This window comes from Coffea arabica, chromosome 1e (assembly GCF_036785885.1).
Source record: "Coffea arabica cultivar ET-39 chromosome 1e, Coffea Arabica ET-39 HiFi, whole genome shotgun sequence".
Taxonomy (NCBI): domain Eukaryota; kingdom Viridiplantae; phylum Streptophyta; class Magnoliopsida; order Gentianales; family Rubiaceae; genus Coffea; species Coffea arabica.
Genome location: NC_092311.1, coordinates 49472864 through 49493825, shown reverse-complemented (window position 1 = coordinate 49493825; position 20962 = coordinate 49472864). Strand labels below are relative to the sequence as shown.

Sequence of the window (20962 nt, the reverse complement as noted above, 5' to 3'; positions counted from 1 at the left end):
CATCTTCCTTGAGTTCATATAAAAACATTATCCTAAATACCAAAAAGGACAAGCTTGAATTCCCAATCCCACCTGTGTACATAAATTGTTCTTATTTGATTGAACTTCTTGTCTTGTAACAAATGACTCCACAGACATTTTCTTGCAAAGTACGTAATTTGAAGTCAGGCGTGTAATCTTGCATGACAAGAATAGGTACGTAAAGAATAAGAAAATTCATTATGTAACTTAAACATAAACGGTAGTAATTAACCCCAACTACTTGGGATATATCTGTAATTTTGGCCCTGATGACGTCAGAAAAGGGGCCCAATTTTTTATCAAGGGAGGTAAGTGAAATTTTGAGAACCTCAGGGGATGTCAGTGAAAGTGTCAGAAACCTCAGGGGAGGTTTCTGAAATTATCCCTATATCTTATGGAGTACTAAAAATCTGCAAAAAGGAATCTGCTTAAAAAGGGATCAATCCAATTGTAAAATCGACCACTCACAGAACATTCTGATTTAAGGTTCAAAAGGGCAACTATAATGGGAATTGCTGTTTAATATAAACCTTTTTTTACCATACCACAGCACTGTTCCAAATAGATCTTTCTGCTTGGGAAGAGTGGCGCTTCCAATTTCTTGCCAAAATAGCCTCAAAGCACAATAATAAGTCTTGAGAACTGCATATGGTGAAATCCCCAGGAATGAGCTTCATCAAGCTCTCAGCCTCACCCAATGTTGGTAGATTTCCAGGGGAACAATCACACGAGAACCAAAAGCAAGGATATAATATCACATTCGTTCTTCGAACAAGTTTCCTTGTCTAATACCGTAGTCATTACCAAAAATTCTTATCCAGTGAAAGACATTAAAAACTTGCTTCATGAATGAGGAGTAAGATACATTTTGGCCGGCAACTTTAGGCCGGAATACATACCTAAAACTTGTGAAAATTAACTTCATCCAGCGCCACCAGTTTCCCGCATGAATGTGGCACGCCTAGAAAAGATGAAGTGACATCTTGAGCTTGTTTTGTCTCCACTTCGGAAGCTGATAGAAGTTCTGTTTTGACATTCCAAATCTCTCTTGAAACTCTTCATAGGACAAATAAGCCTACAGATGGAAATAGCAACTTCAGTAACTGTTTTTGTTATTAAGATTAATCAGGAACTAATGCTATTATGACAGAGCAACATAAGGTATTGTTTTGCTAGCTCTCGGACTTGGCATTTGACATACAAATTTAGAAAAGCTAAGTGAAATGGAGGCTTAGAGGTGCACAAACGAGTCGTGTTTAATCAAATAGCTCGCAAGTTTGTTCGGTCAAAGCTCGAACTTGTATTGACCGAGTTCGAGTTTGAGCTACTTGACGAGTCGTGCTCGACTTAATATGTGAAACTCGAAATCTCGTCGAGTTTAATCGAGTTCTATTGAGCATCACACACACACATTAATTTTTTAAATTTATTAGTATGAAATATCTATTTTGTCCCTTGTTTAAAATTATATAAAATATAAATTTATATTTCTTAAATTCAATTGGGCTTGATTAAGCTCGATTGGGCTCAATGAGCATGAGCTCAAGCTCAAACTCGAGTAACGCAAAATAAAATCAAGCTAGTGCTCGAGCTCAAGCTCGCATAGTGCACTTGACTCGAATACACCCCTAGTCCGCATGATCGGTTCAACTAAGTAGATATTGCAAGACATAATGGAAAATTTAAAAAAAAATTGCAGACCTAGCAAAGACATTAAGCATCCATCAAAAGAACTATATTACTAAATAGGAAACAGATGAAATTCTTCACAACTTGTCAGACTGTACCTCTCTTCTTGTTATGTCTATGTCTGCTACTGGGTTGTTTGACTGCACTACTAGTCGGTCATATGGATGTGCTACCAAATGGACATCATACTCAGCTTCATTAAGCTGCAGGGATTCAGCACTTCGAGTAAGGTTTGAAACTTTACTCACAAAACCTGCAGAGACCAAACCACCCATCAGCAAAATGAATACCTATCTATATTTTCAGCCCTCATTTTTTCCTTTTATTGAAATACTAAAAAATATGCATATTGCATGAGCCAAATTGATTATTAGGCCACATTTTGCTTTGGACATCTTTTTTTTTTTTAACTTTCCCTTCTCATAAGAGTGCAGGAAAACAAAAAAGATAGCACAAAATAAGGCCGGCATGCAGCCTGCTAAATGGAGCTACTACTTCCTGATTGCTTTAGCATGTTGTCATAATCAGACTTACTATTTGGAGAAGATGCCATAGAAGTGATATGAACCAAGAACATGATAGATGTGGCTGGAGAATTAGCCAGGAAAGGGGGGGAAAAAACAGAAGGAAAGCCCCATCTGGGAAAGGAAAACAGCAAGTCATTGTGTACTTGAGATGCCCAAAAAAGAAAAGAGACAGATGGTAGAGGACCAAAACACTTACATATTCTGTGTATGTGTGTGAGAGAGAGGAAGAGAGAGATTGGAGCTCAATTGGATAATGCAGCCATACTACGTGTAACTGCTGTCTGTGCAAATTAAGGCTTCTCCTCTGAAAGTTAATTAATTTCAATTTGACAAGTAAACCATGGCCATAGAAGAAAAATCAGTAGGCAACTCTGACGTTCAATTTAAATAGCATGACAACTCTAATTACATAAATCAGACACTAAAAGCATGTAACAGTTAAATAATTAGTGGTTTGCATAGCCCCTGTATTGACGATATAGTAGGCAGCTTAAACACTATTAAGCATCTCTGCTTTTGATACACAAATACATAGAGAAAGAGGCACTTTGCATTCTTCTATTTTCTTTTAGAATAGATATGTGCAGCTTTAGAAAAATATACAAGTAAAGCAACAATTGTACATTAAAGTTATTATCAGCAGGTGAAGGGAATTATGATCACCATCAAACTAATAGCTACATGAGAACCTAAACTGTTAATGTAATTTCAGACAAATGCTTCACCATTGTTATTGTCCAGATTAGGAGATCCTGCCGAAAGGTTTTTTTTAACTGGAGGTGGACTTGAAAAGCGGCGAAAATCTGAAGATCTTAAACTGGAGCTGAAATCAGTAGACATAGGAGATAAACTTCTTCTGGAATCATTTACACCATTGGTCTTACTTTTCAAATCTTTAGAGACAGTTTCCATAGAGTACGCTTTCCATGAAGTTCTTATCTGCATGTAAGATATTTCCTCTTTATGTAAATCCCAGAAGGCAAAAGGGATGCATATAATTTATAAAGATGCAATTTAGCTGTCAATAAATGTTGTGTAGACCTTTCATCCAGTGCTTGGAGGAGTCCACTCTAAAAGAAACAAAGTTTTAGGTTGAATATATTACATAAAGATCAAAACAAGCAGTCACTTACTCCAAGTTTTTCTGTTTTTCCCTTCAATAAAGCAAGTTTTCGCTCAAATGAGTTACCGAGCATCTGAAATGAGAAAGGTTATGTCAACTGGTATTTTGGAAGGAAAACATCTAGTCACTGTATTATGAGTGACCAACTAGTATTTATAGGAGTACAAACCTAACAAACTATTTACAAGAATACCCTTACTAATTTATTATCTACAAGAATACTTATATTCTCTTGACACTCCCCCTCAAGTTGGAGCATATATATCATAAGCACCCAACTTGTTACAAATGTATTTCACCCTAGAACCCCCTAAACTCTTGGTAAACACATCAGCCAATTGATCTACAGACGGTACATGAGATGTCTTGATGACCCCGTCAAGCAATTTCTCTCGAATGAAATGACAATCAACTTCAATATGTTTTGTCCTTTCATGAAACACTGGATTAGACGCAATATGAACAGCCGCCTGATTATCACACACTAAATTCATAGGCTGTTTATGCTCAAACCCAAGTTCCAGTAATATGCTCTTCAACCAAACCAACTCACACACAGTGTGAGCCATAGCGCGGTATTCAGATTCTGCACTTGATCTGGATACAACTGTTTGCTTCTTACTCTTCCACGACACTAAATTACCACCAACAAACACACAATATCCTGTAGTCGATCTTCGATCTGAGGCAGAACCAGCCCAATCTGCATCACTATATCCTTCAATATCAGTGTGTCCATGATTTTGATACAGCAACCCTTTTCCAGGAGCACTCTTAAGATATCTGAGAATCCGTATAACAGCATCCCAATGACTAGTACGAGGGGTATCAAGAAATTGACTCACAACACTCACTGCAAACGAAATGTCAGGTCTCGTTACAGTGAGATAATTTAATTTACCCACAAGTCTTCGATATTGCTTAGGATCATCAAGTAATGCACCTTGATCTCCTGCTAATTTCACATTTGGATCCATAGGAGTATCCACAGGTCGGCAACCTAACATCCCAACTTCACTCAACATATCGAGTACATATTTTCTTTGACATAAATAAATCCCATATTTAGACCGAGCTACCTCAATACCCAGAAAATACTGTAGATGACCTAAATCCTTTGTCTGAAAGTTTGCCTGCAGATTGGATTTAAGTTTCTGAATCCCCACAACATCATCACCTGTAATCACAATGTCATCCACATAAACAACTAATAAAATTTTACCAGCATTAGAATGCCGATAAAATACAGAGTGATCTACTCCACATCTTGTCAGACCGAACTCCATGACAACACTACTAAACCGGCCAAACCAAGCCCTCGGAGACTGTTTCAATCCATATAAGGATTTTTTCAAACGACAAACCAACCGCGGATTCTCCCCCTGAACAACAAATCCAGGAGGTTGTTCCATATATACCTCTTCTTTCAAATCTCCATGCAGAAATGCATTTTTCACATCCAACTGATGCAATGGCCAATTATAAGTGGCTGCCAAAGAGATAAGAAGACGAACAGAGGTAATCTTTGCAACAGGAGAAAAAGTTTCTAAGTAATCTACTCCATACACCTGAGTAAATCCTCTAGCTACCAGCCGAGCCTTCAATCTATCAATAGAACCATTAGGCTGCACTTTTATAGTGTACACCCATTTACAACCAACAACAGGCTTACCTGAAGGACGAGGGACAAGATCCCAAGTACCATTTTGTTCCAAAGCAGACATCTCTTCTTGCATAGCTAATCTCCAACCAGGATGATTAAGAGCATAGGTAATAGACTTAGGAATGGAGATAGAATCAAGGGAAGCAACAAAAGAAGAATATGACATAGAGAGACGAGAATAAGAAACAAAATTAGAAATAGGATGGGAAGTACAATGTCTCTTACCTTTGCGTAAAGCAATGGGAAGATCTAACTCAGAGGAGGGCGTCATACCTGGATTGGAAGATTGAGAATTAATTGGTGAAGTGCGTGGCATATCAGGAACTTTTTCAACCATGGAACGACGAGAGTAAACTTGAAGATGAGGACGAGATAATCGAGCTATGGAATCTGGTGGACTAGATAACTCAGGTAATAAAGGGGAAGGGACTGGTAAAACAGGAGAGGAAAAAGAGGGACACTGGTCTAACTCACAAGACATACTTTGTTTGATAAAATACGGAGTGGATTCAAAGAAAGTAACATCAGCACAAGTAAAAAATCGATTTAAAACTGGACTGTAACATCTATACCCTTTTTGCGCTCGTGCATATCCTAAGAAAATACACTTAATAGCACGAGAATCTAATTTATCCACCCCGGGAGCAAGCTGATGAACAAAGCAGACACATCCAAAAATACGAGGAGGCAATTTAAACACAGGTTCATGAGGAAAAAGAATGGAGTGAGGTAATTGACCTTCAAGAATATTAGATGGCATGCGATTAATTAAATAACATGCAGTTAGAACTGCATCACTCCAAAATTGTTTGGGCACATTCATGTGCAACAACAGTGTTCGAGCAATTTCGATTAAATGTCCAATTTTCCTTTCAGCAACTCCATTCTGTTGTGGAGTGTGAGGACAAGAGGACTGATGAATAATACCAGACTTAGTCATAAAGGTATTAAAAGGAGTGGAAAAATATTCTTTCGCATTATCACTGCGAAGTATACGCACAGGCACACCAAATTGATTCTTTATTTCTGTAACAAATGCACAAAAAATGGAATATAATTCTGAACGATCTTTCATTAAATAAAGCCATGTAACTTTGGAAAAATCATCAACAAAGACTACAAAATATTTAAAACCTAACTTTGAAGTGACTCGACTAGGACCCCAAACATCAGAATGAACTAACAAAAAGGGTTCAGAAACCCGTTTATTGACTTTAGGAGCAAAAGAAACACGATGATGCTTTCCTAACTGACAAGACTCACATTCTAACGAAGATAATTGATTCAAAGTAGGAACCAACTTTTTCAAATTTTGTAAAGACGGATGACCTAAACGACAGTGAATTTCAAGAGGAGAAACAGTAGCAGGACATGCTATCGGACCATTAAAGTTGAGAAAGTAAAGACCATTATGCTCATGCCCTCCACCAATCGTCCTCTTTGTCTTCAAATCCTGAATGACAACGGAATCAGGAGAAAAAGTAACTGTACACTGTAGAAATTTAGTGAGCTTACTAACAGACATTAGATTAAATGGTAAATTGGGTACGTAAAGAACAGAAGACAGCGGAAGTGATGGATTAATTTCTACAGTGCCTAGTCCTTTAACTTTAGTGGTAGATCCATCAGCTAAAGTAACATGAGGAAAGGGAGTAGACTCTTGAAAATTAGAAAAAATTTTAGAGGTACCTGACATATGATCAGTAGCCCCGGAGTCAATAATCCATGAGTCATTACCTTTTTGTGCTAAAGAAGCAGAGGGAAGAGATGCGTGACTTGTAGTTTGGTACTGTAAGAATTTAACATAATCTTCCTCGGATATAATAACAGTTTTCTGGGACCTATGTGCTGAAGAACTTGATTTAACTTGATCAGTGGTAACCCCATTAGCAAAACTTTCAACCATAGCGAATAGCACTTCAAACAAAACAGCAATCAAAATTCGCTATAAACAGTGCGCCGTGAACAGTGCGCGTGAATAGTACCGGGGTGAACAGTATCGCGTGAACAGTACCGCGTGAACAGTGCGCGATGAACAGTATCGCGTCAAGACTTTTGCTAGATGTTTAACCCTAACCCTAGGACTTTTGCTCTGATACCATGTCAACTGGTATTTTGGAAGGAAAACATCTAGTCACTGTATTATGAGTGACCAACTAGTATTTATAGGAGTACAAACCTAACAAACTATTTACAAGAATACCCTTACTAATTTATTATCTACAAGAATACTTATATTCTCTTGACAGGTTACAATATGCGGCATTGTTTAACCACCAAAGGAAATGAAACGTATGCAACTGCTGTTTCAGTTTAGTTCATCAAACATTTCAAAAAAGCAGCTGACTTGCAATGTAGCTCACTCCAAATGAAGCACCAAAAAATGCTCCAATGTAAGAAAAAGGAAGAAGCAAAAGGGGAAAATGAATTTTTATTGAAAGTATAAACAATCACCTACATTTGCCTTTGAGGGATCCCATTGAAAGAAGCAAGTGAAGGATGGTGGTTCAGATCCTTCAGTAACAACATAAAGAGGAGGCTCCAATTGATGCTGCCCAAGTGACTTTTTTTTCTCAAGGAACTTCTGGTTTCTCCAAGGTAGAATAACAAATGAATAACATGGATATTATAACCAATGGTAACATAAATCACGATGCTCCACATATGGCCAAAAATCATCAATATGCATATGAAGAATGTTAAGTGCAACTTTAAAGAGCAAATATCCTATAGACTGTAAAGCCGATATCACATGTTATGTTCTGGCTATGACACCAGAGGTTCTTGAACCATACATGTCAAAGAAAGTACTGATGCACCATATAATTTTCATTCCAGAAGCTACTAAACCAACACATGCTAAGGCCATGTGAAAGCAAAAACTTCCAAACTGGTCAGAGAAAAGCTAAATCAATCATTGAAGACAAGCATTCAATCATTACCAGGCCAAGAGTAAGAGCTTGAAGCTTTGAGTTAACAGAGGAATGGCGCCCCACCCAGACATAGATATCAGAATGGCAATCTAGTATTAGCACATCTTCTGTTGTTAAATCATCCTGGGAGTAGTTAAATATCTCTTTCACCTGCAATGTGAAGATAGCATTAGCATCAGATTCAGCGCAAACCATCTTCCTGATGTCACTAACTTAACAGCACTTCTGTCCTTTCGCTTAATCCAGAAACTTAGCTCCATGGACTATATGCCACGTGTTATAAGGTCAACAAATCACTGCAAAAACATGATCCTGAAGAATAAACTTATCTTAATACGTTTCTGTCCTAATCACATCGACTGTAGTCTATCATACAGTATAAACAAAAGAAACAGGAAGAGAAGGAAAAAGAGAAAATCCCTTCCATCTTTGAAAATCTGCACCTTTTCCTGCATCTGTTATAATAGTAACAGATGCAACACCAGCCACCATCTTATTAAGCAAGAGCTGGATCTACTTTGGACCATTAGGCAAAGATATGCTTAGATCTTCTTGCATGTAGTTTTGATGATCGTCCTACTTCTAGTGATAATAGGAAGAACAGTTGCTCCATTCTTAAGTTTTTTACATACTTTAACTTTCAAAGTTTCGCCGCTTTGTATCACAAATCCTTCAAAAGATATGAACCACAAACACTAGATTGAAATTCCTGTTCTGATTACACATCTTCTACTGTTTGACAAAGATAAGTTCCTTTGTTGATGTAAAAAGGTCAATTTTTATTTACTAATCCAACCAGTCTTGAGAATTAATACATGGGCAGTAATTATCATGCAACTAAGAGCTCAAGCGGCTACTTTGGTTAAAATGGGAACATAGATCCTCAGTATCTAGATTATGTGCCTCGAACAAACTATGTGATTATTTAGATAAAATCAGCAAAGTGAAAAGATGTTAAAAATTTGATAATCTATTAGTTTCACAAGTTACGAATTTTGTAAGAAAGGAAGCAGTCACCGTATAGCTTGCTTCCAGTACTTAATCTATTCACTACGCTAACAAATTTGAGGCAGTCAATAAACTCTCAAAAGTTTAATTTCATATGAATTAATTACTGATTAATTAAAATGAACCAGTAATCATTAGTCATGCATGCCTATAAGAATATATTTGTACGTACCTTCAAATCCCCTGAGTAGAAAATTCAGCCATGTTCCAGAAGATCCAAACCCTCCATTAGACATGAATTTAAAGCAGTTGAAATCTGGAAGGGTACTCAGTACAAGGAGAAAAAAACATTTGTTTTTCAAGAGAGAGTTTGGAAACAAAGTTTGCAGCTCACCCTCCAAAGATGTGACATATAAATTTGGGTCTTCAATAAATTCTTTTATTTTCTTTTCCCGAGTATATTCTGCCTTTCCACCCAGTGTTGTCCAGAAAGAATCAGGTTCACTACCTTCTCTGACAAGTACAGCTTGCCATGTTGGCTGCGTACAACATCAAAAGAAGAGCGCAAATGATCAGAAAAGTAACAAGATGTCACATGCAGCGGGCAAGGGAAGCTTTCAAAATCCAGACTATGGGCGTACATTGATCAAATCAAGCATTCTGTCGAGAAGATCATGATCTCTGACAGAGGAGAGATTCCCGATCCAAGTATAAGTAGAAGTCTCAGTCTTTAGAATAAAACAATAGGAAGAATTTAAAGAACTTGCAACCTGCAACAGTATCACCAAATAAATGACTTAAAGATGAAGTGTAGTTCAGGTACAGAAATACCATCAGAGCAAAGAGATTTAAGATAGCAATTGAATGGGAAATTTCAGCATTCTAAATGACCATGTTTGTAGAAAATTAATAATCAGCAAATGTCAGTTAGAGCCTGAAATTTCCCAAGAACTGGTTTAGCATAAAACTTGAAACAGAAGTTACTTCATCAACTTGAATGGCTTGCATATTGTATGAACTTGTTCCTTCAACTCGAAAAAGAGCTGTCTTAGAGTCATGGTATGTTTCATCAGCATTATCATTTTCTGCAGTAAACGTCTTGTACCCTGTACTCTTACCTCCCTTCATGAAGTACAGGGAAGATTTAGAGACAGAGAGGGAGAGGGAGGGGGGAGGGTAACAGTGTTTGACACCAAATCAAATCAGATACAACTGGAAAAGAAAACGCACAAGTGGTACCTTGAAAATAATCAGTATCTTGAGAATGAAGAAAAATTGCAGTGGTTCCCTGCCCTCAACAATCTGAGCCTGAAAGAAAAGTTCAGAAATGGACCACAGGGCTGAGGAAAAAGAAAATCGATACTTACACTATTTTTCTATACATAAAGCATGAGGAGGTGTTTGGTGTTAAAATTTTGAGTCATCTTTTGTTTTTTTTGTTTTTCAATTTTACCCTCTCATAAGTAAAGATTTACTGAAGATAACTACTTAACTTTAGTAACTTCTAAAAACTTCCAATTTTTTTTTAACCTCCCACCCCTCCGCTCACCCTTCTAATAACTTCCACTTCTGGGGGTAGAGTTGGGTTGAGTGGTAAGGTGGGAGGGGTTGTAAGGGTTCAAGACATCTCACTGACCCCCAAAAAAAAATCCACTTCCAATAACTTCTATTCTTTTTTTGTTTGCCAAAAAAAATCATAACTTCTTTTTCTTTTCTTTGCACAAAAAAAAAATTCTAATAACTATTATCGGTTTAACAAAAACAACTTAATTTTTTCTTAATTTGCACACACCCACTAGTTTGTATAATTGATCTGGAAGAGCTCTGGAAATTTTACACCTAGTTTTGTGTTACGCTAAAGTTATAACTGAACATAAAACCTACTGAGAAGATAAACAAGGACATGAGGTAAAACAACAATAACAATACCATCTTCAGAAATGAATCATGCACCAAATTTTACAAAAATAAACTCCATCACGAATTATTTTCATAGAATGTTAAGAGAAATACTAGGGATGAAACACAGTAGTAGTTTAGACAAGCAAAAAGACCTTACGTTGCAAGACCTATTATTGTCTTGGACTCTCATAAGTAGCGTATTTTCTGGACCATCTTAACCAAGTCCACTAAATATCCTTATACTCTGAATACTACAGAAATAATGCAGCATCCTTTACTTGAAAGGTACTAAAGAACATTTCTTTTGCTATTTTTCTTTCTTAAAATGCAAATTAAACCAGATAATTGTTTTTAAGGTCAACAATCAATTATGGTGATATAAGTGATCTCCCGCTAACTTGTTTCTTCTTGCTTAGAAATTAGTTTAAAAAATGAGTAAGTAGAAGGTGAGATACCACCAAGGTGATTGGTGATAAATAACTAACGATTGTGGTTTACATAAGCTTTGACAACCACTAAGAATAAAAAAATCATCCCATGTGAATAAAGATAAACAAACATGAGAATACAAAACCACTTTCCACAAAAATGACTTCAGGGTCAACAACAATCAAGCCAAATGCTGATTTGCTGTAATATGAAGTTTTATCATATAACAGTAACTATTTGATTCTGCTCTAGACTTCCAAATCATAAGACATATTCTTTAGCATTTGTGAAGTCATGATACAAGTCCACGCCATACTTAGCCACTAGTTTCTATGGCTATTTAACTTCCTACAGTCTGTCCAGACTATACTATGACCTACTTGGGAAGGGAAAGCAAACAACACATGAACTGCTTGCAATACAACTAGCTTGCAAGTATGAGCACTCTGCTGGTAGAGGCCGACTTCTTCCACAAGTAGAGAGAGATCAATCACATGTATTGGATTAGATGGGATAAGAGGGGTAGTTACCATTGCTGGGTCTCCCTTGACTGAATTGACAAGGTCATTCATGCAGGAGATTGCCTGGACTCTATCATCCTGTAGAGTAGCAAGCTCATGGTATCAGCATAAGAAAGTCCAGATAATATAAAGAATAACCTGTTTAAAAAAGAAAAGGAAGAATGTTGCAATCCTAACAGTTTAAAGCAATGGATGAGAGGACTCAAAAACACATTGAAATGATAGGGGAGAAGCATTAAAAATTAGTAAGAATCTTGGAAGCAACAAATAACAGGCAGAGAATGTCTTTCAAGAAAGAATCAGGAAAAGACTAGCATGCTTGGCCTGCAAAGCTAAAGAGAGCTTATTTCTGATGGTTTTTCCCCCAAGAAGATAATACAGTTTGCTTCTTAATGAATTTCTCGTCAAGTTTTGTTGCATTTTTTGTTTTCGAGAAAACTCCCAATTCCTGTATTTTCTCTTTAACTTTACAAAGCTACTCTTGCCTGCAGATGCTTAGTGCCTCTAAGTTCCTCACACAACCTGTGATCCATTCGTAATAACGTAAAGAGTCTTTCATTAATTTTCAGCACCAAAACACAACACATTAAATGTCTTTATTAAAATATTAAAAATAGAAAATTGGCCAACATGTGTCTGGCAGAGCAGAACAACCTCCGAACCAATATCAAAATCAAATTTAAAAATCTAAACACCACTTTACATGCCTGTGTACGTGCCAACACAACACATAGCCTATATATTCAGAACTTGTATTCAAAAGTTTTCTCCAAAAAAAGAAGTAAAGAAAATGATTTACCCCTTACAAGAGATAGTTGACATGTAGATAAAGCTAAGTTACAAGCATTCATCTCCAAAAATTATTTTCTTGAAAAACAGAAGTAAAGGAAATGATTTAGCCCATTACAAGGGATAGTTGACAAGTAGATAAAGCAAAGTTACAAGCATTCATCTCCAAAAATTAAGCTGTCCTACCATCAGACTTTTTTGACCAAGCCAAGCATAGAATAAATTCTCCTCCCTTCCCCCGCTGAGATATGTATACTGCACAATGTAGCAATCCCCACTGTAAAACTTCATTGGTTCCACAACAGGGACAACATTTAAATTGCCACTGTCCACCCGCCAAACCTGAGAACTAGAAAGCTTAAGAAAACACTTAATACATGTCTTTGGGCTTCAAGAAATAGACAATTTTTCTAAAGATAAACCTTTCTTTCACCACATATATCCATAAACAGGTTTGATTCTTCATTGTCATCCGGAAGCTCCTTTACATCATATCCCTGTTGCTTAAATATTGCTGAAAGTACAAGCAATTATTGACAAGATATTTAGTAACACCTCATCATGATTTTCCTTTTCCCTTGTAGCATAGTCCATGAGACACAAACCTGCAACTTTTCCTCGACCTTCTTCATACAATTTTGGCTCTGCTTTTTCAGGCCAATCACCAAAGTATGACTTAAATGAAGCAGTTTCTGATCCTTCAGTCAAGAAAGTTAATTTGATTTCAGTTGATTTTCCCTGAGCTCTCACAAAATCCTGTGCAGAGAAAAACAAATCAGACTGGAAATATCTGGGAAGTAAAATGCTCGAGTTAGAACGCGATTTTCTCCATGATATTAAATCTGTTATTCAAATATGATTGGTCGGATCTCTTGCATTGATTTTGATTGGTTTCTTCCACTTGGATAATTTCTTTCAATTGTTTACTTCATAATTTAGAGAGCTCTATTTTCTGTTCTTGTGAAATCAACGGAATTGAGTTCAGTTGGTTTCTTCGGATCTGCCAGTAGAGAACCTTGGCTGTCGCTTGTGCTGGAGAAAGATTGACTATTTCACTTTCATTTTTTTCCCCAAAAAATGACACACATTTACCATATATTTAAAGTGCAATGCATATAATGCAAACAGAAACAAAGAAAGAAACAAAGTAATGCTCAAGAGGAATAAATAAGGGCAAGAAAAATTCTCAAACAAACGAAAAAACCACATTGAAGAGCAACCACAGATGAAAGCATTTTCAATCATAAAAAGTCATGATAATGAGATCTTCATGGCTGCAGATTCCAGTGCGTTCAATCAGGAGAATTGGAGCTTGAGATGAAGAATAGCACTTTAATCTTTTCATACCAAGATAAATACGAAAGAATAGGACATTAAGGCTAGGCTGCAAAATCTGCACTGCAAATTGTGTTCCACACCTTTTAGTGCTCCAGACAAGACATTGCATATACCATCCTAAAAATTCCCTGCATCTTCTCAAGTTTTTGAACTAAATATCATAGAAAAGTAAACACCAATTATTACCTTCATCAGAAGTCAAATCCTAAAAATATATGTGATGTTTAACCGGTGAAACATGTACCAGAATTGTCAAGCATTTAGAAGGAGCATACCACAGACTTGCATAATATACGTGTCTAGCTCTAGTATTAAAAATACAGAAGTCTCCGTGCATCAGAAGTTTCTGCACATCCAAGAATATAAAGGAGTAATGAAGTGAACATACACCTGACCTAGAGGAGGTTACTTTGTAGATAGGTCCCAAAATGTTACTTTGATTCCTAGCTGGATAGTAGTCAATCATTCATGATAGCCAGCATCAAATTGATAAGTATATACCAGTACTTAACAGGTACTTGAGCTGAAGTCAATTTAAATTTGTTTATCTGCCTTCCTAAACTATCATATCCTTCATAACACATCTCTTGCATCTACAACAGTCTATAAAAGAAGAAGGCAAATTACCAGAAACCATTTGCTTTTGGAAACCACCAATCACATAGGTTCTAATAAGGGGGAAAGAAACTAAAGCAAAAAGAGACTCTTACTTCTGTAGCTGAAATTGATGTTTTCCGCTCCGTCATTGAGGTGCTTCTTCCCATCCAAACAAAAATCTCAGCTTCACAATCTAACATATAACATTTGTCTGAACTGAGCATCTCTTTAACCAGTATACCAGGTGCATTCTCACACATTTTTCCCTGAGTAGTTATCCTGCCCATCAGAGAACCTTAAAGCAATCCTAAAGTAGAAGGGACATTCTGCCGAAACAAAAGATGGAAACTTAAAAAGAACAAATAGCTTAAATTGTTTGCATCTGCTAATAGATTCCAAGGCATTTCAGACATGGAGGCTAAAAATCAGAGATAGATATACAGATAACTGAATTGACGTCAAAGCTTATTAATGAATGAGATTTGTCATGTACTATTGATTGAATGATAGCCTGTGAGTCGAAGATAGAAGTTCATGTAATTTCTCACTGCCAACCAGGAACTTGCCAGCATAATCATGCATCAAATTGCAGCATGGGTCATTGGTCCACCCCTTGATGAACTATAAGTGGATAGAATGGGGAAAAGCGCTTCTAATGTCTATAGACACCTTGTTAGTTCAATCAAAACTCACCAGAATAGTTTTGTCGCCGGACATTCAGGCAGTTGTAGGCTATTGCAGGGCAAGTCCTTTGGAATTGGAGCGTAACCACCAAATAAGCTCCAGAATTCTCCAGCATCAGGATCAGCGACAAATTTTCCGTCTTCTGCATCAAGCCAACAGCTAAGGTTAGAAATATCAACTCCATTAACAAATAAGTGACAGAAATTAGAAAGCATCCTACCTATAGTTGCAATATCACACTTTCCACTGTGCTTAGTTTCTTTAATATATTGCACAACCTCCAAAGCTTTAGCTCTTTCTTGACTACTGGAGTTGCAACCACTGAAAAGGAAAATCTTGAATGCTGTATCAAGTATAAATACATCATTGTGGTTCAGAGACGACCGAGTAAAAGGAACCTGGTCAATATATAAAGCATGTATCAGTCAGGTAAAATTCTTATTACTGTGTGGGTGTCACATGTGTTTATGTAACTTGATTAGATGTTAATAACACAAAAAACTTGGGTCAAGAAGTATTATTTGATTACGATAAATCATGGATAATATCTCATCATTCTCTATATAGAGCTTGTGAATATTAGACTTTCATAGAAAACCTTTAACAGGTCCGCCACTATTCATATCTTACTTCTTTAATATGAACAACACGATCTCCCTTGCATGTAAACAAGCTGACTTGGTATGTACTAGTCTCCAAATCTGCTCGTCCAGAAGAAAACACCCCTTCAACTGGGATGATGCAAGGTTTGAAATAGGACAAGAACTTTTGAGTTTCTTCACCTTGAACTTCTCGATATTGCACAGCCTGAGATCCCAGGGCTAAATCCAGTTCAAGCGCTTTGTCTGATGCCAGAATTGAGTCAACCTACCAATTTAATAAGCAACGTCAAACACATTCTTAGACCAAAGATACAAGCAACAACTTATTCTCCCAAGCATCCTTTTAAACCATGATACATTAGAAAATTTTTTAATGCCCTCAAGTTTACAGAGAAAACTAATGCACAACCCTGCCCCATCCACAGCTTGCCACCGTCCAAAACCCTGAGAATTAGGACGAAAAAGGAGCCTAAAACAAAGATGCCATTAACCAAACTCTTCTGGAATCAACTGGTGTTATGGTTACGTACAAAAGCTGTCAAATACTATTTTTTGCAGCTCCAACAAAAAGATATTGCTCAGACATCAAGTATTTAAAAACAATACGAGAACAGGGAAACCTCTTTTGCATCCCTTCCAATCCAGTAATGTATCTCATGCCAAGCAGAGCCGCTTCTAAGAAAGAAAGTCTGCATCAAACAAATTACGAGGAAGTAATCAACAATTCCCTTCCATCTCAATGGAAATACATATAGCACTCTACTCAGCAATGCGAGAACATGAGTCACATTGTTTGAGCAAGCACGCTGTCAAAGAATCATCTTCCTTATGCATAGATATCTCTAGGAAAAATGCTTTTTTCATTGCAAGTCAACTCATCCCTTTAAATGATAATAGCTTGCTATAACAAGAGCTTACAGTTGAAATTTCTAGACTTACATGCAAAACCAGATATGCACTTCCAGAAAAGAATTTTCCATGCGAGGATTTTGGAACCAGAACCAACCGGAGATTCTCTACACACCAAATTTCCAGACCGCTAAACTCAGAAGAAGATCAAGGATAAGCTAATTATTCCAATTGAGCTACCAACTAAATAGCAGATTCACCGCTGGGACATAATCTGTATCCTCAATTGTGTATGAGCTAGATAAAGCCAAAAAGACATTAAGACAAAGCAGAATTATGATAATGATGATTATCTATTCTGATATATCTATCTGCTGCTCAGTTCCTTTTTTCTCCAAATGCCATTAAAATTTTTGTATTTTAGACTATCGTGGCTTGAAGAGTAAATCAGAATGAAATAAGTTAACACAAGTTCGGGAAGCAAACAGTTGACGGATGAACTCTGTTTGGAAACACCATATGGATCTAAACACTACTAGATCGTGGCATGCTGCATCTTTCAAGAATTAATAACAATGCCAAAAAAAAAAACAAAAAAAGAAGATAACTAAGAATGGCAATAAACTTAATAATTGACAGATTAGTGAAAGCAAATGCAAAAATAAGGATACGGGTTTGCCCCTGCGCCTCGAAATGCAGGATCAAGATCGTCCTTGAAGTGTGCCATTACTTTCCCAAATGCTTGATTAAGCTCTAAGCATTCCCTAACAACAATTTAATTTATGCTGCACCATCAACACTGCCAAAGAAAGGAAAAAGAAAAGCCCTTTAATTGACGACAGCCATCTACTTAAGACAAACACCAAATTACACATATAATTCCAATTAAGCAAGTTATTAGAGTACCATAAAGTGAAGATCTTATACCCTGAACAGTTGAACAAACGAGAAAAAAAAAAAGCAGTAAAAGAAAGCAATTCTGGTCAAATCACTGGGGGTCAAAAAGGACTGAATCTCGCCTGGGTTATACTGATGATTCTAAGTCTTGAAATCTGAGAAAGAAACAAATCAAACAAAAGTTTTTGTCTCAAGTCAAGAAAGAAACTTGGGAAGAGAACAAAACCATTAATACACTGAGAAAGTCTGATGAATAAACCAAAAAAATTATAGTATACGAATTATCTTAAATCAATCCAAAAAGTAATGGTGATAGTAACAGACAAAGGCAATGTGGGTACCAAAAGTGAATTGAATAATTAAAGGGAGGAGGGAAAAATTATAACTTTGAAGTGCAGCATTTTCCTTTATCATCCAGCTAAGGAAGGGCCCACAGTGGGAGCGGGGAGCTTTTTGTAGTATTAGGCTGAAGGAATGATGGCTGGGGTAAAAAGAGATACAGATTGATGAAGTGGTCGTCTCCGGTTGAGGCCATGTGAGTGACATGCTTTGCTGCTTCACTACAGCAATACTGCTACTGTGTTAGTGTTTGCTGTAACTTGACGAGGATTTATCTTTTCATTTTTTTTTTTTTTTTGTCTTTTAAGTCTAGGTAAAAGGCCTTCCAGAGGTTCTTGGCAAAAGAAAATTATTTGTCTGTGGATTTAGTGCCTTTGGGGCATTGCTTGAAAAACGTGGGTGACATAAGAAAATGGGAGGGTTCTGTCAGTTGTTTTTGTTTGGGAGACTCAAAAAAAAAAATGGTGCTTGAAAATTTAAAAAAAAGTACAAGCTAATTATTACTGAATGTAGTATATTTTTTTAAAGAACCATAAACTGCATTAAAAAAAAAATTGAGACGATCTAAAACTGCTCCCTCCATTATTAATCCTAGTTTCACGCAAGTTCCAATGATAATAGAGTATAAATCATTATGCGACTCGTGTGTTAATTTGGAATTTGGACTTAGAAGTATGCTCAATTTTCTTGGCTCGTCGAGTTCGAACTCGAGCCCACCTATTATTAAGTCGAGTTCGGCCTGATAAGTTCAAAACTCGACTCGGTTCGACTCGTTTGCAGTCCCCAATCTTGTTATATGTATGTCAGTTTTCATAAGTTCAGATTCAACTCATTTAATTTGTAATATTTTAAGTTTTTAACCATGAGTTTTGGATTAATAAATATGAAGATCATACTCAATTCATAAAATATTCGAATTTTGAGCCTTATTCAGATTTAGTCCAAATTCACTTATTACTCCTCAATTTTCTTTTTTTTTTTGATAATTTTAATTTTCTTAATATAATTATTATAACTATTAAGTTGTAAAATTAATTTAATATTCACAGAACTACAACATTAAAATTAAATATGCATAAGTAATAGTTCTTAAAAAATACATAAATCAAAAAATTTTAACAACATTTATATCTAATCCGTTCAAAATACATGAAAAATAGTAATAAAATATGTTGTAATAAACCAATACATCTTCAAATGTTGGAATTTCTTCATAGCCTTGTAACTTAAATCCAAACATTCTTGATGATTTGTATTTCTAGACCAAAAAGAAATCAACCAATATTATGCAAAACATATAAAAATTTACTCAACTAATAAGAAATGTTAGAGTTTCAATTATACATTACCAATATTAGTTCTCAAGAAAACTAGCAGAGGAGTCTTTAGATGTATATTTTGTATTTTGTAATTTATATACATTTAGTATTTAGTAAAAATATATTTGAATATATAATATCAAAATATAAATATTATATATACATATACCATTATATATATAGGTAATTAAAGGGTCGAGCCTATATCGGATTTGAACTTAATGAGGTCCAAACTTAATTCATATTTAAATTGGGCCTATTTTTAGACCCAAATTTAGACTGACTCACTGAAAGGTCGAGCTCATTGAGTTTTTTTAAGATTGGACGAGTCAAACTTGGATTGGCCTGACCCATTGAAAGTCCTACTTTAACCCCTCTCAACAATTATTGTTGAAATATTTAGCGTAATAAAACAACCTGGTTGAACAAATATATAAGTGCATTCGTATCAAATCGAGTTCGAGTTCAGATAGCGACGTAAGATATCTAAGCTCAAATTTGTCGAGATTTTAGAAGTTGAGTTCGAACTCGAACTCGAATTTGAACTCGATTTCAGTTTACCTTACTCTTAAACTCAAGTTTAATTAAATCTAATCGAGTCTAATCAAGTTCAATCGAGCCTATTTGAGTCTAATCGAGCTCATCTAATTAAAATGTTATATATAATATACAACTTTTGGTTGTGGCTGAAGAAACAATATATAATGGGTATTTTGTTGAGTCATAATTTACTGGTCCTGGAAATGTTGCTGTTCTTCGATAGTTGATTACATATAGGTTTTGCTGCTTACTTTGTTTCTAGGATATCTGATGGCGTCTCTTAAGTTGCTTGTGCTTTTCTGTTCTTGGTTTAGAGAGCTGCAAACACAGGTTAGGGTCACGAGGAGGATAGGCGTTCAAGATGGGGTAATGACAAGTTCGAGGTTTCTACAAGGAATGGAAAACAATCTGGTGTGTCAGACCATGTTCTGGAATCTGCTAATCAGGAAGGGCGTGGGTCGACAGATATGGACTTAAGAGGTTCCAGGATGAAGGGCACCAAAGCGGGCTCAGATAGACACTACTGAGTATAGTAAATTGACTCCCAGAGATAGGGGACTTGAGAAGAGATTGGACACAAAGGAGACGGATATGAGGCATAGGGATGACGGGAATGACTTGCGTGATAGAGAGTCAAGGAGGCATGATATTGAATCAAACTGGGGAGAAGATCGTAATAGGAGAGATGAGAAAAGATCAAGAAAGTATGAAGATGAATCTTACAAAACCGAAGATAGAGATAGTAGAGGGAAAGACAGAAGGTTGACTCATGATAAGGGAGTCTCCCCAAGCTGTCCAAGAAATTATGAAGATGATCATATGTGAGAGCCCGTAAAATTTTTCTTAATTTATACCATTTAATTCTATTCCTTTTCATGCATTTTCCTTATTTTATTTTACTACATTAATTTTCTGGACACTTTATAAGTGAATATAGGTTTTCCAACCATTTTTCTAATATAAGTTAGTTCGGGTTAAATTTGAAGTGCGTTATGGACGTGGGACCCACTAGTGCGATAAAATTTTGGTGATTAAGTGATTTTTGTGCGAAATATTATTATTTTACAAGGTGCTAGGAGACAATTAAAAGTTAACTAGATAAATTACCATTGGTAGACAAAAGGATAAGCTTAAAACCCTAAAATGAGCCAAGTGTCACTATGCTATTAGAAGTTGGACTTTTGACCAAGGTTGGTAACTTTACTAAAATCAGATTTTTGACCAAAATTCATTCATTTTCTAGTCTCCTTTG

At 36.2% G+C, this 20962-nt stretch overlaps 1 protein-coding gene across 12 annotated transcripts; it reads right to left on the bottom strand.

Annotated features, from left to right (window-relative positions):
• Window positions 1-194: 194 nt before the first annotated feature.
• Window positions 195-18087, bottom strand: LOC113711001 (villin-1-like). Of its 12 annotated transcripts, none has more exons than XM_072060753.1 (24): window positions 17899-18087; window positions 17543-17667; window positions 17287-17414; window positions 16706-16805; window positions 16387-16455; window positions 15795-16031; window positions 15385-15562; window positions 15174-15306; window positions 14594-14759; window positions 13151-13301; window positions 12968-13059; window positions 12732-12887; window positions 11766-11834; window positions 10144-10212; window positions 9889-10026; window positions 9546-9674; window positions 9299-9443; window positions 9137-9147; window positions 7966-8106; window positions 7482-7607; window positions 3371-3433; window positions 2963-3176; window positions 1809-1963; window positions 195-1096 (listed from the first exon to the last, which is right to left on the bottom strand). In XM_072060753.1, exons 3-24 carry the CDS (start codon window positions 17340-17342, stop codon window positions 983-985), a joined length of 2712 nt encoding a protein of 903 aa, XP_071916854.1. In that variant the 5' UTR covers window positions 17343-17414; window positions 17543-17667; window positions 17899-18087; the 3' UTR covers window positions 195-982. The 12 variants fall into 12 exon arrangements, 11 of the variants coding, with proteins under 11 accessions (XP_071916854.1, XP_071916861.1, XP_071916869.1 ...); XM_072060760.1 differs by lacking the exon at window positions 17899-18087 and adding an exon at window positions 17854-17870; XM_072060768.1 differs by lacking the exon at window positions 17543-17667.
• Between the last annotated feature and the right edge of the window lie 2875 nt (window positions 18088-20962).

Coding starts and splice junctions, on each gene's coding strand:
- LOC113711001 (XM_072060753.1), bottom strand. CDS start 17,342: ATGGCACACTTCAAGGACGATCTTGATCCTGCATTTCGAGGCGCAGGG. Junction 15,307..15,384: donor GTGTGATATTGCAACTATAG/GTAGGATGCTTT, acceptor GGCTTGATGCAG/AAGACGGAAAATTTGTCGCT. Junction 9,444..9,545: donor GAATGCTTGATTTGATCAAT/GTACGCCCATAG, acceptor TGTTGTACGCAG/CCAACATGGCAAGCTGTACT.